Source organism: Takifugu flavidus, chromosome 4, assembly GCF_003711565.1.
Source record: "Takifugu flavidus isolate HTHZ2018 chromosome 4, ASM371156v2, whole genome shotgun sequence".
NCBI lineage: Eukaryota > Metazoa > Chordata > Actinopteri > Tetraodontiformes > Tetraodontidae > Takifugu > Takifugu flavidus.
In genome coordinates this window covers 12,532,429-12,550,091 of record NC_079523.1, presented here as the reverse complement: position 1 = coordinate 12,550,091, position 17,663 = coordinate 12,532,429, and the positions used below count along the sequence as shown (strand labels likewise).

Genomic DNA, 17,663 nt, shown 5'->3' with positions numbered 1-17,663 from the left:
CACTATGTACTAGATGTTTTTGGACTAGAATAAAATAGTCCCACATGTGTAAATGGGTATCTTGGATTTGTGAAAAAAAAAAAAAAAACACACACAAAATATATATTCATGTTTGCCACATATTCCCCACCACTCCCACATAAAATATTATTTCAAGGCTTGACTGTCCTGCATACATTGTAAAATATATCCAACTGCTTTGACTGCAAAATACATATACAACAGAGGAATGAGGAGAATGCCCATAAAGAACAATAAAATAAAAATATAAACATGAAAACATTATCCCGTAGTCAAAGCCAAGCCGTGGGATGTTGCCAAATTCAGACTCAAAATCCATTTGTGCTCACGTAAAAAAAACGCTGTTGGCTTCAAGTCTAAATAGTGGAAACACAGCTTTCTCTCCCTTGTAACGTGACTTTTATTTGCCCCCCCTCCTCTGTTGAATTTTATCCACACTCTGTGCACAGTGGAAAGAGTGTCCAAAATCTGACATAGCAGAGTCTGGTCTGGCCCGAGACCACATGAGGTTCTGCAAAGGAGTCTTAAGAGCAAAAACAAGCATTCAAATCCCCAAGGGCTTATGGAGCTAAAGCAGGAAGAAGCTACTGATGAAGCTCCATTCTCCAGGGGGGCTTAATTTTTTTAGCATTCACCATCTAAAGGAAAAAATGGATAAAACTGTAATGATAATTTGAAAAGGATCCACTAAATATTTTCGCTCTGGCTCTGTAAACATGTTAACCATTTTGGTTCAAAGCCATGGAGGAGCTGTTCAAGGAACCTGGGCCTCAGGATCCCTCACTCACCCCTTCATTGCTCTATTACGTGACCTTTTATTTCTATTGAATCCACAACATATTGATATAGTTACTTCATTGTCCATAAAAACAAAACAAACAAGAATATCAATGAACAACTGGTGAATCTGACTCTCCTTAGCTGACAATTCAAACTGGGACCATAAAAGCTGCTCCCCACTTTTGAATTTCACAAATAAGTGATTCCTCTCATTCTAAAACATTTCATTTTGGACAAATCAAGTATTTCCACCTCAGATTGGGCTTTTTCTCCGTTCCTCTCCCCCACCTTGCATTTCATCTTTTGTATTGTTGGGATACCTATGATATGTTATAATTCCCTCCACCATATTTAATCTCTTTAAATAATTAATAAAGTTTCTTTAAAAAAAAAACCTAACTACGAAATCAAAAATCTATTATTTTTCCCTCTCAAATTACAGTCCTGTCATGAAGCATCCATTTCAATAAAAACCAGAACATAATTCGGATCCACTATTGTAAAAGAAATTTGGCTTCCATATGTTTTTATTCCAATCCAGATGTGTGTGGCAGGAAAGCCTTTATTTAAAAGAAAAAAAAAAACAATTATCTATTGAGAAATAAAGCTAGAACAGACTCTTCGGTGACCCTGTGTTAAAAATACGCACAAGATTGGAGAAAATTTGAAGGAAGACATAGAAGCACTTTTTTGCCCCCACACCTGGATTAGTTTATGCCTTTCACCTCAAATGTCACATTTCAACATTTACATGCACATGTTGTATAAAAATACAAAAAAGGATTAATCTCAGTATTAAAATTGCATGCATTTTTTTAATGAATAAATAAAAAGAGAAATAAAAAGAAAATTTTCTCAAAAAACTCATAGCTCTGGTTGAAGATTTTTAAAAGAAAAATGTATTGCAGCAAAATTCCAATGTTCACGAGTCCTAACTGATGATGCTGATGTAAAACACTGCAATAACAAATAATTGGAAAAGCTGAAAATGAAAACCCCAAAACCTCACAAACATGTAAAACCTCTTCTGCTGCCTTTGTGAAAAGTCGAAATAGGACAGAACATAAACAGTATTCACGGGAACTAATGCGATCACAGAAGAAGCTGTGTTCTTCTAGCCATTTTATAAAGCGCTACATCATCAGCAGAGTATGGCTTTTCCAAATAAGTGGAACTTCCTGCGTTCTACTTGGACTGCTAAACATGGACACAGACTCTGAGAATCACCATCCAGGATATAACTCCTCCATGTGATTAAAATCTCTGCAATCTGTTTACCTGAAGTTACCCCTCCCCCTTCATTCGGCTACTCTTCAACAGTTGGATCTAAACTTGAGCATTTCTTTGAGCCATTTGCATATACAATGTCTATCTAAATATCTAAACAAAAATTACTAGATCCAATAAATAACTTTTGAATGCAGTTATGTAAAAAGGCATCATAGATTCCTGAAAGGTGGGAGGAAGCCCTATCTATCTATCTATCTATCTATCTATCTATCTATCTATCTATCTATCTATCTATCTATCTATCTATCTATCTATCTATCTATCTATCTATCTATCTATCCATCCATCCATCCATCCATCCATCCATCCATCCATCCATCCATCCATCCATCCATCCATCCACAGGCATACATACATACATACATACATACATACATACATACATACATACATACATACATACATACATACATACATACATACCTGTCCTTCTGCCTGCCTCCCAGCCTGCCTACTTACCGACCTAAGCAGATGTTCATAAGACAAACAACTGTAGGTAATTTGAGCAGCAAAAAGAGAACAAAATTCTTCCTTTGCTCTCTACAGTATACATTCAAATTCAGACAATAAGCAGGAGGAATTCTGTATAAAAGATAAACTAGTAGTACATTCTGAGTGATGAAGGTCGACAGGCACTAGGACCTTGAGCCCTCGATCGCACTCTGCAGCGTGTGGGAATCTGCTCACTGACTTTTGGAAGAGTTTTTGAACAAGTGCAACTCTCAGGAAGGGCCGCTGAAGATACTGAACTGAGACTCTTGTCTTCCGAGTCCTGACTTTTGTGAAATTGGACATAAACTGGAATATGTTTCAGTGACCAGTGCCAGTGTGTAGGAGGAGAGAAGAGACAACAGTCGTGGAGGTAGAGGATTATTTTAACTTTTCACAAACACAATGATTTGCTGCAGTGCAAAACTGCAAAAGACAACCGTGAATGTAAATATAATTTGCATATAATTATTTTTAAAGGTTTTTTAGAGCAAAACTTGTCTTAAATAATGCATTTAAAATGCTTGTAGTCACATGCAATAATCAAATTTTGAGCCAGTAAGCTAATAATAATTTTGCAGAAATGATTGCGCTCAGGGCACAAGGGGGGTTTTAGGGTTAAAGATCTGGCCCAAAGTGGTTACGATCATGCCCTCCATCCCATCAGCAGCTTCAGAAGCTCGGCCTCGAGGTTATCAGGTTACAATAGTGCCGATGACACCTGCACTTGTCTCCTTGGGCTACGAAATTTCTCAAAGCATTCCAGGAGTTTCTGTATTGTACGCATGGCATGTTGACAAGGCAATCGCTGGGGGGAGTCTTCTCAACAGAGGTTAAACAAATGATGGCATTTTCAACATAAGAGCATGTCATTGGACTTTAGATAAAATTGTGCTGTAGATTTTTGATTCTCAGAGCAATTTAAAAAAAAAGATCACAAATAGTGTGACTGTGTTTCTTTGAATCATTTAGACAACAAACTACTTTTCCTGTTTCATTAAATATGAATCCAAGGTAGTTTTCATTGTCAACTGGACTGTATTTCTTCTGAAAATATAGCCCTTGTGGACCATTGGCATGCTTTCATGCTCGGTCCCCGGCGAGTTCAGTACTGAAGAAGCCTTCTGGATAGAAGGCAAAACGTCTTCAAAGAGAAGAAATACAGTCCAGTTGACAAAGAAAACTACCTTGGATAACTATGACCTGGAAGATTGAGAATCTACACAAACATATTAAATCTGAATTATTTCTGAGTATGTGGTGATTTTACAAACAAAGGGTTACTTCTTGGCTAATGTGCACAAATAGTATAAATAGTATTCACCCTGAGATATGACATATATGTCCACAATTAAAAAGAAATAAATCACATTTTAATAATTTTATTGAATATAAACATGTTACTACATTCTTGATAGTCCATGTAATCCATCCGTCCCTTACATGATACCAAATGTTCATAAGTTACTGAATAGGATAAAGGACAGTTTTTGTTGGCAATTGTTGATTACATATTCAGCGCTGTTGTTTGTATCGTGTATAGTGTGTATTATTGTCAACTTTGAACCCAGCTGTTGGGGTCTCGGTCAGTAACAAACTGCACAAGGGCACTGAGAATCACCATGGTAACACATAGCTACATCATTCAGAGATGATGCTCTTTAACAGTCTTTGACATAGGATTGTGGGTAGTGCAGGTTTTTGTTGAATGTCGACTACAAATAAACTGGATTATTTTACAATGATGTCGCTGATGATAAATGTACTAGGACGGTTATAGCAGTAAGAAAACAAAGAAGAAAACACATGTTTATTGTCTGATGTCTCTCTATTGCCAAAAATAAAACTAAGCACCACAAGTTTCCATGACCCAAAGATGAACTTGCCTAAAAATATAAGCACAGCAGCTTATTTATTCTTAGTAATTAACTATTATTAATTATTAGCACTAAATTTAGAATCATGAATTATAATTATTATATTTTTATAGGTGTTTGTTTTCTTAAACCTTTAAATATTAACTGTAGAGATGTTTAAAATAAAAGATAATCAAAATGGTGCAATGTTTGGCAATGATGGTCTTCAAATCCTCTGGGGGTCAAGGGTTTGTCTGTGTAAAACTTGCACGTTCCTTCTGTGTCCACATGGGTTCTCTTCAGTTATTCCAGCTTCCTCCTACAGCACAGACAAAAAACATTTATTTGGTGGGCAGGTGATTTGGCAACTCTAAATTGACCCTAGGCATGAAAGAAATGTGTGATGGATGGATGGATGGATGGATGGATGGATGGATGGATGGATGGATGGATGGATGGATGGATGGATGATGGATGGATGGATGATGGATGGATGGATGGATGGATGGATGGACATTAAGTAATCCACTTTGCTATATACAGTGTTTTTGCATGTAACTCTGGCTATTCCAGGCCATAAGACTACAGATCCTTTTGAAATGATCATTACTTCATTAAATTATTGCTTCATCCCATATTGAACTTCCAATATACAGTTTTTTTGTTTGGATCTTTTTTTTAAACAACTTCTCTTATCCCCCAAGAAACAGTACTTTAATACAATATATGTTTATGGAGCCTTGTGGTGTTCATGGCCTCACTCGGTATTAAACATCATTACCCATCCCTCACATATAATTGCATTGCATTTATACATACATTCAGACATGTCTCATCACCTCTTAAAGCCTCTGGCACAGTTCAAGGAACGTTTTGCCCACATGGAATATAAAAATACTCTCTCTGTTTAAATTGGCTACTGTGTGATTTGTTAGCATTATATTTCTCCTAACAGCTCAGGAGGATGTATATTGATCTGATACCTCAGTGACCAGTAAAATACAGACCATTGGACCACTCAGAATCTATAGCTGACAGCAGATTAAAATGGCATGCAGAAATTCAGAAACGATTCAACAAGCCTGTACTTGAGACTGAAGTCTCCACTGAGGTCCCCCTGCAAGCAGTAGTGTATCGTCATTGTAAAGTATATTACATTAAGGCCCCACATACAGAGACACACTCACGATACCAACTCTGGTTCACTCGGCTCGGCCAGAAGACCTGGGATAATTCAGCCATGTCTTCAACCTCTCCTCAAATTGGTTTATTTCTTTCATTCAAAACCCAATCACTGGAAAATCTTTTGTAAATGAGATGTCAGTTTTGACGGCAGACAAGCGCAATAACTGGTTTTAAACAAAAAGTCAACTTTGGAGATGTCAAATGGAGAACCACATATGTCTTTTCACACAAACCTCCACTCTTGTGGCATCGCCTTGTTTATCCTCCAGAGCAGAAGTGCATTTATGTGGACAGCCGTTAAATCCCAACCAATAAGATTCCAGTGAGGAAACAATGGGTGCAGTTTAAGAGCCACAAACTGTATGCGAGGAGCCTTTTGATTGGCCATAAAGGTGCAAATGCAACTTATATTCCATACTATAAACATCCATTTAGAAAAAAAACACAAAATGTCAAAGTAAAAGTGCAAATAAAATCCTAAAAGCTCTTGTCAAAAGATATTACACCTTTGCTGCAAAGCTATATAATAATAAGCAGCATTTGTGATGTTTGAGTGACAGACAAAACAAAGCTCACCACAGTTCAAGTTTGACTGAAAATGAAAACCAGCCCATTATCTGAAATTGAGCTCTGGCTTAATACTGCTGGCTCCCTTTTTATTTTTTTTTTCAGCAAAATAGCTGGACTGTATGTGAAATGGCTTTGAATGTTTTGGGGCAAAATTCAATAGTTGACGTTATTTTGGCAGTCAAAGGCTTATATATTAAAGATACTAAAGGTCTGGCAAGATCATTTATTTGTCCAGGCATTTAAAAAAAACATATCTGATGTGGTATTGCTGTTGTTCCAGTAAGTAAATGGTCAGACAGCAATTGTTACCAGCAGGAACATTTGAGACACCTCTGAGTTACATGGTCTGATTCAACAATTACTATAATAAAAACAATTATAAAAATGTCACTTCTGAGGACAGAGTATAAGCTAAATGCCCTTCATGTTGTTTGAGAAAGTGCACCCGACTCATGACAGGGTTTATTTAATCGAATAACACGGATGACTGGAGCCGAAATTGTTGTTTAGTTAGTGTTGTGTTTGAGGTCAGTTAGACTGTGTTTCCTCACTATGCTAAACACAGCAGTTAATGAGTTATCAAACCTTGTTAAATCAATGTTGTATTATTGTTGTGTTTTGTTCTTTGGCACCATCAATCGATTTTCCTCCAGCAAATCCTCTTGATGACTCCTGCACAAGTATAATCCTCCTACTAACTTGAAAAAAATTACAAATGTTAAAGAAATTTGAGCTGCATAAAAATCGCTCAGGGCTTTAGAAATGTGAGTAAATTCCAGGATGTTCATGCTATGTGAGGTCTCAGTGCACACATTCATTCATCTCCCTCAAATTACAGCAGACTGTCAGCAGAAATTTCATTACTCGATTTAAGATTCATATTTTGCAAAATGATTTTTCACGCATAGTTACCTGGTAATGTAGATAGATCAGACCAGCATTATCGGTGAGTTTCGGCAATAAATCCAGGACATTTTGGTTCTTTTGATGAGTTGCCATGACCTGTAATCATGCGTATGAGTTAAAAACAGAGGCCAGCTGAAGCAGCTCATATACACTGAACAAATTTCAAACTGAAATTGCAAAGAATCGTGTGTAAAATGTGAGGGCTGCTGCACCGACAAGGTCAAACAATTTACATAAGAACATTGTGAGCTGTTCATTAAACAACTTTTAATATATGTAATTATGCATCAAATAGGTGGAAGTATGTTAAGGATTTATGAACTATTGCAGGAGATCCTGTCGCTAAACTTTATCTGAACAGACTTTGTTCATGCACGTGCACAACTCTTTTTTATAAGCACTCCTTTAACGATGAACAGGCCTCTTGTCTTCCATACATTTCAGTTTGGTGTCTTTAGCATGTGTTGGCTTGTGGGTGTTGCGGGGTTTTGTCCAACATAAAACAATAATGGAATACACAGAGGGCTGCCTGAAAAGGAAAGATTTGAACTAAGGAAGTATAAATGTTCCTCTTCAAGCCATGGGAAGAATGAGAAGACAGGAACCAAACAATCAGCCACTTTTTTATGCTGGACCTCTTTCAAGACATATTGCATTAATCTGGAACCATTTGACTGAATTTGGTACACCGTTTTATTGACAAGAAAAGAAAAGAATTGTTTCACCCTAAGTGATTATAAAATCTCATGCTTTGTCTCCTCTGTCTCTCGTCAATTTGAAATGTTATGCAACTGTTTCTTAAATACCAACTCATTCAGGTCGTTTGCCACAGTTAGGACTGTGTATAAGTTTCTATAGAGACATAATGAACCATTTATCTATACCTAAATGCACCATCATGTAAAATACACAGTCATTCCTGCCTCTTCCTGCCTGTCGTGATGTTTTTAACACAGTGGCGGTGCTGTGCACATGGTGAAACGCACGACTCCAAGCTACCAATTACAATTCACGTGACCCAAAAGAGTGTATCAACTGCAAAAGCTCAAAATCTTGCCAGTAATTGAAGTTTAATTATGGTCGAGTGAAGAAACATCACAAAAGCAACTTAATCAAAGGTTAGTGCTGTCTCTTCACGGCCACAAGGTTTGAAGAAGGTGTTTGCATGTGTGCATGTGCACATTCTGGCGCTCCGATTTGCTCCCACAGACCAAAAGCTAGCTTGTTTGTTGAGCGCATATGTCTGAATTCCCCAAAGGTGTAGAGCGTGATTGAGGATGGCTATTGATTTCTGTAAAGCCAGTTGGCTCGCATCATGGCTTTGCGAAGTTGATGCTGGAATAAACAAAAACCTGCGCAAACATGCTTTTGTATGGGATGGATGGATGGATGGATGGATGGATGGATGGATGGATGGATGGATGGATGGATGGATGGATGGATGATGGATGGATGGATGGATGGATGGATGGATGGATGGATGGATGGATGGATGGATGGATGGATGGATATTTTGATTTTTTTCTGTAGAATAGTATTTTGACCAATTCACAATTCAACCTCTGCACGTTGAGTGAAATGAGGTTGTGTGTGAGGAGCGTTCTTTGTAATTCAGGGCTCTGTCAAATGTCTGTGTTACTTGTGTTTGCACATTCAGACAGGAAAGAACAAAAAATTGATAATAGCTTTCAGATTCCTCTTTAGTGATTTTCTGTTATTGCAGTGCAGCACAAAATCTTCTGACCTGTACATACCAAATGGAAAATATAACATTACTCAGTACTTGGGAGGATGTTGTTTTTGGATACACAGCAGTAACATTAGTTGCTTTTGGGGATGGGAAAATGATATGCTTTAGGTTTTTCTAAAGTTATTGTTTCAGTTGCAAAATCTAGGGATTAAATCAGACTGATAAAAAAAAACAAAAAACAGACATTTATGACATTGGTAGAAGAGTTATAAAAAATTCTATTAAAAATGTAAATTTGCTAAGTATCTAATATATGGCATCTTGGAAAGATATTTTGCAGACATAAGCATTCAGATAAAACAATCTCTCCTTTCAGGCCAATGTCAATCCTAAAGCTTTCCCACACTTAAGTATTTTTTTTAGTCTTATCAACTGTTGTTGCTCAAGAACTCCCTCTAATATCCTAACAACGTCATTAAATATTAAACTGAAAGAGAAAGATTTGATTCTCATAGTCAACAATGCAAGGGCATTGTCCAATCCAATTTCCACATTTTACCCCTGAGTCTTCAGTGCTTCCTGCAGAAATGAGAGCCACAGTCTATGAGTAATGAAGAGCATGGCAAAAAATTTAAATAGTGGCATTTGGAGACGTCACCCGACATTTCTTTTCTTCTTCAATTAGAAGAAGCTTTCAATGATCAGGTTACTGCAAAGGCTATCGGCTATCTGACTTTATATATATATATATATATATATATATATATATATATATATATGTGTGTGTGTGTGTGAGTGTGAGTGTGTGTGTGTGCGTGTGTGTGTGTGTATGTGCCATCCCAGATGTCCCAGACAGGTCTTAATAAACTGGGCCCATTAGAGCTAATGAGTCAGACATCAGTGGAGGGGGTTATGGGTGGTCCTTTTCTTTGGGGCAGAACGTGGATCACAGAGATTGTTCCTTTCATGTCACTCACACTCAAAAGATAAGAACAGTCATTTACCTCCAGCGCACAATATAGCCAACTCCACTGTAGAGTCTCAGTTTAAACATATGTTTCTAGAGAATATTGGGGTGAATTGTGCGGACTCACGCACTTTGCTATTTAGAAAATGAAATTACTTTTTTCAAAATTTGGACTTTACATTGTATGCATATCAATACATTTGTGAGTCCATAAACATCAGTTATTAAAATGATTGGTGATTCATTTCATTTATAAAAATGATTATTAGAAATATCGTTATATTTTAAAATGTATTGTCCAGGGTTCAAACAGTGTTGTGCGCAGTTCTTGCCTCAGATCCATTTAGTGCAAGTACAGCCTGCAGAAACTGGATTTGTAGCATCATGTCATCACTCTGCTGCTGTATATCTAGAGAACAGAGAGTGGCTATTATCTGAAAAAATAGTGGACTTTCAGGGAGAACTCAGTGAACTGTCCACAAACCCTGCAGTAGTTTGTTGTTCTGCTTCACACAGACATGTGCATGCTTCATGCCCAGTGTTGTCAATTTAAATGAAAACCAGCACAATTATCAGAATTGCTTTCTATCTTTCTATCTATCTATCTATCTATCTATCTATCTATCTATCTATCTATCTATCTATCTATCTATCTATCTATCTATCTATCTATCTGTCTGTCTGTCTGTCTGTCTGTCTGTCTGTCTGTCTATCTATCTATCTATCTATCTATCTATCTATCTATCTATCCGCCCGTCCGTCCGTCCGTCCGTCTGTCTGTCCGTCTGTCCGTCCAACTGTCTGTAATTGGTCCTTGCCAACATGTTTTTTTCCCCCACTGCTTGCTTTATTAAGTCATATAAACTGCTAGTATAAGCTGCCCGAAGCCAAAGCTAACATGTTCAGTTGCTGCTCAGTGGATTAACACATTATCCTCATGCAAGACACAGAGGCTGCGGCTCGACCAACCGCACTTCTATGGTTGTTGCACATTCGCTGCCGCCTGACCGCAGTACATTTTTCCACCCTGCAGTCATCAGGTGGTCAGGGGCGGCTGACGCTCATCTGCATTGTGACTAAAATAATAACCCAAGAGAGATTTTGAGAGATTGGAAGGCAGACTGTTATTGTTGCTGTTTTTGGCAAAATGCAACCCAGTGTTTGAATGATTATTTGTCTCACCACAGACTGCTGAGTGGTTCTTGACCAATGGATGTTCACATCAAGGGCCATTTTCTTTCTAAAATTGCAGTTGTAGCTTTAAAATTTTGAAATGACAATGCCAAATGTTTATGAATAAGGTCATCACGACAGTTAATATTGTGTGGCAGTCACAGCAATTGAATGCTGCTGCAATCCTTTTAATCAATGACAACTTTACATTTCACCATTGTTCTTCTAGAATCTTCAGGATGCTCCACCGGTATTCACAATAGGCATCTTAAATTGATTATCAGTAAGGGACATGGACGAATCTGATTAAAACTTGTGCGTTAAGTTAACTTATGCATTTGTTCTGGAACCAGTGTAGGGCCAAGTAGGAGATGGTGCAAATATAAACAAGACACTGTAAAAATTTATTAGACCGATAACCTGTTTTTAAGTTTCATTAGTGTTCATTAGTTTACCTGGTTAAAGTGAGATGGTTAAAATCAATATATTAAAATACTAAGCCAGTAATGTTTAATGTTTAAAAAAAATAGTACATCTTAAATCTCACCATAAGATTTGCCATTGAACAATTTTGTCCATTTTAGATTTTCCAGTAACAGCAGATTATAATCCAGCAGATTATTGTCTAAAGTTCTTTTTTTTAAAGCCCCAAAACAATTATGACACTACATTATGACTTGAGAAAACTCAATGAATGGAAAACCCCCACGGCTGATTTGTTACCGGGCCCTAAGGGTCACAAGTTTAAATCCTGTGACAGCCCGGGACCACCACTGTTGAAGTCCTGTACAGCACGAACACTTCCTGCGCCTGTGTGCAGATTATTTAGAGGAGTACACCTGTGTCACTTAGATTTACTGCCCATTTACTTTTGTTTATGCACATATTGAATTCCGTTCATTTTGCAAGCGTGCTGTAACCTACTCACACATACCAGCTGTAGATGTTACTGTATGTTGCAGTTTCTGGATTATGGTCATTTTGAGAACTTTAAAAACAGGCTACTAAATTAAAGCTCCCTTGAACACAATAGCATCACCAAATGAAATGACAAAAATGAATCAAGGCTTCATCTTCACTTTGAAGAATCACCTGGCACCTATGCTCCATCACAAAAATAATGACTCTCTATCTCAGAAAGAGAGAAAACAGACTAAATGATATCTCAAGGGAGGAAAATGCTATGACTGCATGCACAAAACGCCAAATTCCTAAATGTTCTGGTTACTGGTTGTTCCTAAATAATCTTTAAATGTGCTTCTTAGACCTGTCTCTTGATTTACAAAAGTGTTGAGGTCTTAACAGACCTGTCAAAACTTGTGCAGTCAAGAGTTTACAATGTTAATATAATTCTTAACCTGTTTCTACCGGAGATAACCCACATTGTGCAGGTCTGCTTTGTTTGTTTTTGGTATGTTCAGCATGGGAGGGTCTGGTGAGCAGCAATGGTCCCTTAACTTTCTTCTTCTCGATTAGCCTCAGTGAAGAATGTATTTACAATGGGTTTATGAGCTTAGGGCGAAACACTTTCTTTGCTTGTTTCTCAGCAGGGATACAAAGCGGAGGCTGAGGGGAACAGAGGAGGGCTGGATGAGGACCAGAGCAAGGCCTGATGGCAGGAGCCCAGCGCACATTAAACTGTAATCACGTCCTCTAGAAATCACCAAGGTGCTGCAGTTCACAAGGATAAACTGAAAAGGTACAAAGATGGATGGATGGATGGTGGCCTCCAAAAGCATAAAGCGCACAGAAATGTCTTATTGATCGATGAGCTGGAGAAGCAGAAAGGCCAATCGGGCTTTGTTTTGGCTTCGATGTGAAGAATCTCATTTTTCCATGTTTATACCGTAGTATTTTTCAGTAGAGAGCTATGGCTAAAATAAGAAAATAAATGCTGCTTTATTTACTTCTGCAGTAGTGAAGAAGAACTAAACAACAATACAACAGTCCATTGGAGTGGTTAAAAAGTGATAAATAAATGGTGAACCTGCTCTTTAGTATTACTTAAATAAAAAAAATAGAATAGTTATTTAAAACATGCACTCATAATAATGAATAAGACACAACTTAAAAGGAACTCCACGATGCCTCTGTGTTCAAAAACACAGAATGGACACTGTCGAGTGGGACGGCTTTTTCTTCATTCATTGTGTGAAGAGACACTTTGTTTTTGGATTGGTGAGGTGAGGTGAGAGGCAGGCCAGGGAGTTTGAAAAGTTAACATACTCTCGGCTGGAAAGATGGTTTTTAATCCCATCCTGTTCCTTCGGATTAATCTGAACTCCTCTGCAGGTTGTACTCAAAATAGAAGCAGAGCTAATTAAACTTATATCAATACTCTTGCATCTTTTTATAGTGTTATAAGAAGTATTGTTAGTGTTAACAATGTATTATAACCAAGTGAAATGCAAATTAATAAACCAATCATGTATTTGAACATGCATTATGTCTAATAAATGAGACAAGATGAACTGAACACCTCAACAAGTTGTAGTTACAATATCGGGCTTTTGCTGTCATTAACCCCTTTATATCCTTCTATCTCTCCCCTGACGACATTCATATACATACAATGCATATATGAATGATGGCTAACATTAAAGGGTTTTTTTTGCCACTATACGTGTACAACATGAATCAAGAAGACTTTAACCAGTTATTTATGATGTCTATTGTCTATTTATGATGTCTATTTATGATGATGTCAACCCATCATCATTGTGTGACTAATGAATTATCAAACCCCTTTGTTCGTGTACAAAGTGAAATTCTTAGCAAATCCAGCTCTGATATATTTGGAATTGACACTTTGAGATAACCTTAGAAAGATCTCAGCTTTTCACCGGTACAGGTCTCTAGTTATTGCTTTTAACTTTACTCGGGAACATCTTGCATAATTTTGCAAGAGGAGACTTTCCCATTAGGGAGGCACTGGGCTCATTTAAAGTTTTATACTTTTAATCAGTTATGTTCTCAGCGAGCAATGTTTTCCAAGTGTTTCCAGTTTCCTGCAGCAAAGCCCTGTTCCTCTGTGACCAGGAGCACTTTGAATTGGATCAGAGTGTAATTTTAGTACTTTTGTCTCATCACATAGGAAAATAACCCATAAAGTGCAGATATTAACTATAAAACAGACCCTAGTTTACAATTATTTATATGCCTTAATAATTATCTGTGGTATAATCCCGCAGTTTCTTGATTTGTTATGGCAACCAGCAGTATTTGACATATACGCCTGGGGCAACATTAGCACGTAATGGGCTGACCTGACAGAGCACAGCCCCCACAGGTGAAAACATGCCTACGATTCCTGTTGTATTGCTAATACTGAAACCTGCAACATGCTACCTGTGCAGAAACGTAAAGGCTTGCGTTGTGGCGAAGGTAGAGAATGATATAGGAACACACAACGCTACATTCCTTTTTCATGTGTCCTTCAAGGTTCATATGATTGATATTTTCCTGAAGGTTTCCGACATCCAGGTAGATATAGACTTGGCAGTTGTGCACCCTGCAGGACAGTGCACAACACAAGTGTCACTCAGTTTTCTGCTGCTTATTCCTGGTTAGGATCACAACAGGAGCCTGTCCAGTCCTGTCCAGTCCTGTCCCAGTAAGATTAACCGGATATCAATTTGACCATATATGTTAGAATGTGTCCAAAGCACAGAGACTTGCTGCAGGTCTCAAAGGATCCACCAGCAGCACTAACATGCTTAGTCACCACTAGGGTATCAAGGGTCCTAATTGGAGTTTACCTTTTGAAATATAGTTTACAGACATTATGTAATATATTCCAGTTTTAAACTACAATCAGTTTTGTAAACCAAGATAATCAAGTTACCATCCGTAGTAACTAGGTGTTTATATGCTCATTGCATCCCACAGGTTACGTGCCCATGAGGTCATCCATGCTGGTTGTGTTTCTCCTCTTAAGTGCCCATGCTGTGGCCAGGACGGCACAGGAGAGGTGGCCGGAAAACAACCCCAGCACCATCCCCTCAGTGGACCCAAAATTATTCAACAAACGCCGCCACCTATCGCCCAGGGTGCTTTTCAGCGCTGACCCCCCAGACTCCGAGCCAGCACACGGCTCGCATGGCTCCAGAAAGAGGAGCCGCAGGCAAGCTGAGTTGCCACAGCACCGTGGAGTTTACTCTGTGTGTGAGAGCATCAGTGTCTGGGTGGGCAACAAGACCTCAGCTATGGACATCTCTGGCAACGAGGTCACAGTGCTGCCAAACGTCAACATCAACAACGTGAACAAGAGGCAGTACTTCTTCGAGACCACGTGTTACCCGGGCAGCTCCAGCTGTTTGGGGATCGATGCAAGGCACTGGAACTCCAACTGCACCAACACGCACACTTTTGTGCGTGCGCTGACTTCCTTCAAAAACCTGGTGGCGTGGAGGCTTATACGCATCAACGTGGCCTGTGTGTGTGTGCTGAGCCGCAAGTCCTGGCGGCAGTAAGGACGACATATGCACATGCAAGAAAATCCACAGAGCATGAGAGTGAAATACAGTACACACACTGACATTACAGCACAAAGTAAATTATTAATATAAGGTTGTGTGTGTATGGAATTACAGACTCGGTGAGTTCATATCTAAAGTTTGTATCTATTGTTTTGATATCAGGATACTGAAAATCTGACATTCTTGGAAAAATACAAGGAGTCAGGTTAAGTTGTTTGTCCTGGCTTCAGCCAAAACCAAAAGTAGACAGTTCCAGCCGGCCACCATTTATTAAGAGATTAGAAATATGACAACATCCTTCTGCAGGGTGCATTTCATTTGAATTTTTTTCCTGACATTTTGCTGACTCCCGCAAGACTCTCAAAAGGCACAGCAATCATGCCAAGTAAAGTGCAATGTATGTATAACACAGCATGGGTTTAAATCTCTTATTGCCTTTAAGCCGCTGCAAGGCTTTTTTTTTAACAAACTTTTTTCACTTCCATAAAAAGTAATTACTGTAGCATGACTGAGTTTTGGAAAAAACTGAGGGTCTGACATATTTGATGTTGCTATTTATTAAACACTGTGACATACTGTGTGTCTGGGGTTTATTTAGTGAAGTGTTGCGTTTTCCAGGAAAGAATGTCTTGTTCAACCTTTGTTAATTCTTTAAGGTGCAAGTTCAAGATTGTCAGTGTATTGTCTGGATAATTGTTGTTCAGAAGATAACAAATCCATTTTCTGTCTTCAGAGAGAATTCAATATTAATTGTGCAAAAAAAGTAGAAAATAGTCCTTTCCAGGTTTGGTCCATCTGACAGTCCGTGTTAATGTACTCCTTTTTTAGGCTGTTAGTTTCACAACAGCTGGCATTTAAATATCTGATATAAATCAAGGAAATATGGGAAGAGGAAGGCTAAAGATTACCCCTAAAATCTCATTTGAACTGTTTGCATTTGACTGCAGTTTGTTCACCTACAGCAGACGCACCGTGCTTCCAAAATGTCCAATTTTGCCCTCTAGTGGAAAAATGTTAGAATAAGATTTAATCGATTTACAGTATTTAGTGTACACCTACCTAAATCTTTTTTGGCACACTTTGGTTACGTAGACAATCATTAAAAATAAGCTTATTATACATACCAGCTCCCTGTCCAGGTACGGGAGGCTGACTCCATCTCTACTTCTTCTTTGAAAAAGCTCATTATCACTAATTCTGTAGTTCCAGTTATTATCCTAGACAGGCAAATTATCATACTTAAGGGGTCGTCTAATTATTATGTTATCTTAGTTATGCTGCTATAGGCCGAGGCTGCCGGGGTCCAGAAACATGGTCACATGAAAGACCTCTGTCACCCTGCTGGGTCCTGTCCTGTCCTGTCCTGTCCTGTCCTGTCCCGTCCCCTCCTCTCCTCTCCTCTCCTCTCCTCTCCTCTCCTCTCCTCTCCTCTCCTCCTCACCAATCAGTGATGTTATTTCTTGTTTATGATGTCTGTGTAGATTCTCAATCATCCAGGTCATCGTATCCAAGGTAGTTTTCTCTGTCAACTGTACTGTGTTTCTTCTCTTTGAAAACGGCTCACCAGTATCCCCCATAGTTGCCAATCTATACATGGAGAAGGTGGAATCTATACATGGAGAAGGTGGAATCCCAGGCCCTGACATCCTTCACAGGAACTGCGCCAAGCCACGGGTTCAGGTATGTGGACGACACCTGGGTCAAAATTCGAATACAAGAATTAGAAGCGTTCTCGGATCACCTTAACAAAACAGACGAGCATGTAAAATTCACCCGGGAAGATGTAAAAGGAAACAGTCTGGCCTTTCTGGACTGCGAAGTCAAGATCACTGAGGACAGAAATCTCATCATCGAAGTCTACAGAAAACCTACACATACCGACCAGTACCTCCAGTTTGACTCTCACTATCCACTGGAACACAAGTTGGGAGTGATCAAAACCCCCAACACTGGGCCAAAGAAATACCCACCACATCCCAAGGCAGGAAGAAGGAACACACATTAAGACAGCTCTCAAAACATGTGGCTACCCAGACTGGGCCTTCACCAAGACCTCAAGAAAACGAGACTCCAGCAAAGAAGAGGTGGAGAGAAACAAACGCCACAGCGTTTGATCCCCTATCTGTCCAAGGTCTCTGAGAAGTTTAGGAGGCTCCTCCAGAAACACAACATACCGGTTCAGTTCAAACCAAGCAACACTCTTAGACAGAGGATGGTACACGTGAAGGACAAGACACCAAGACACAAACAAAGTAATG

The 17,663-nt window shown here is 38.7% G+C and overlaps 1 protein-coding gene and 1 long non-coding RNA gene across 3 annotated transcripts; one reads left to right on the top strand and one right to left on the bottom strand.

The window, feature by feature from the left end:
* The first annotated feature begins 2,800 nt into the window (after window positions 1-2,800).
* On the top strand, window positions 2,801-15,965 carry ngfb (nerve growth factor b (beta polypeptide)). 2 transcript variants are annotated; one of them, XM_057031281.1, is made up of 3 exons: window positions 2,801-2,953; window positions 12,478-12,626; window positions 14,816-15,965. In XM_057031281.1, exon 3 carries the CDS (start codon window positions 14,827-14,829, stop codon window positions 15,397-15,399), a length of 573 nt encoding a protein of 190 aa, XP_056887261.1. In that variant the 5' UTR covers window positions 2,801-2,953; window positions 12,478-12,626; window positions 14,816-14,826; the 3' UTR covers window positions 15,400-15,965. The 2 variants fall into 2 exon arrangements, with proteins under 2 accessions (XP_056887261.1, XP_056887260.1); XM_057031280.1 differs by having other exon boundaries at window positions 12,475-12,626.
* On the bottom strand, window positions 3,947-16,587 carry LOC130524824 (uncharacterized). The gene is made up of 3 exons (XR_008950253.1): window positions 16,530-16,587; window positions 7,104-7,193; window positions 3,947-4,755 (listed from the first exon to the last, which is right to left on the bottom strand). It is a non-coding gene; the product is annotated as an uncharacterized LOC130524824 (long non-coding RNA).
* Between the last annotated feature and the right edge of the window lie 1,076 nt (window positions 16,588-17,663).

Coding starts and splice junctions, on each gene's coding strand:
- ngfb (XM_057031281.1), top strand. CDS start 14,827: ATGAGGTCATCCATGCTGGTTGTGTTTCTCCTCTTAAGTGCCCATGCT.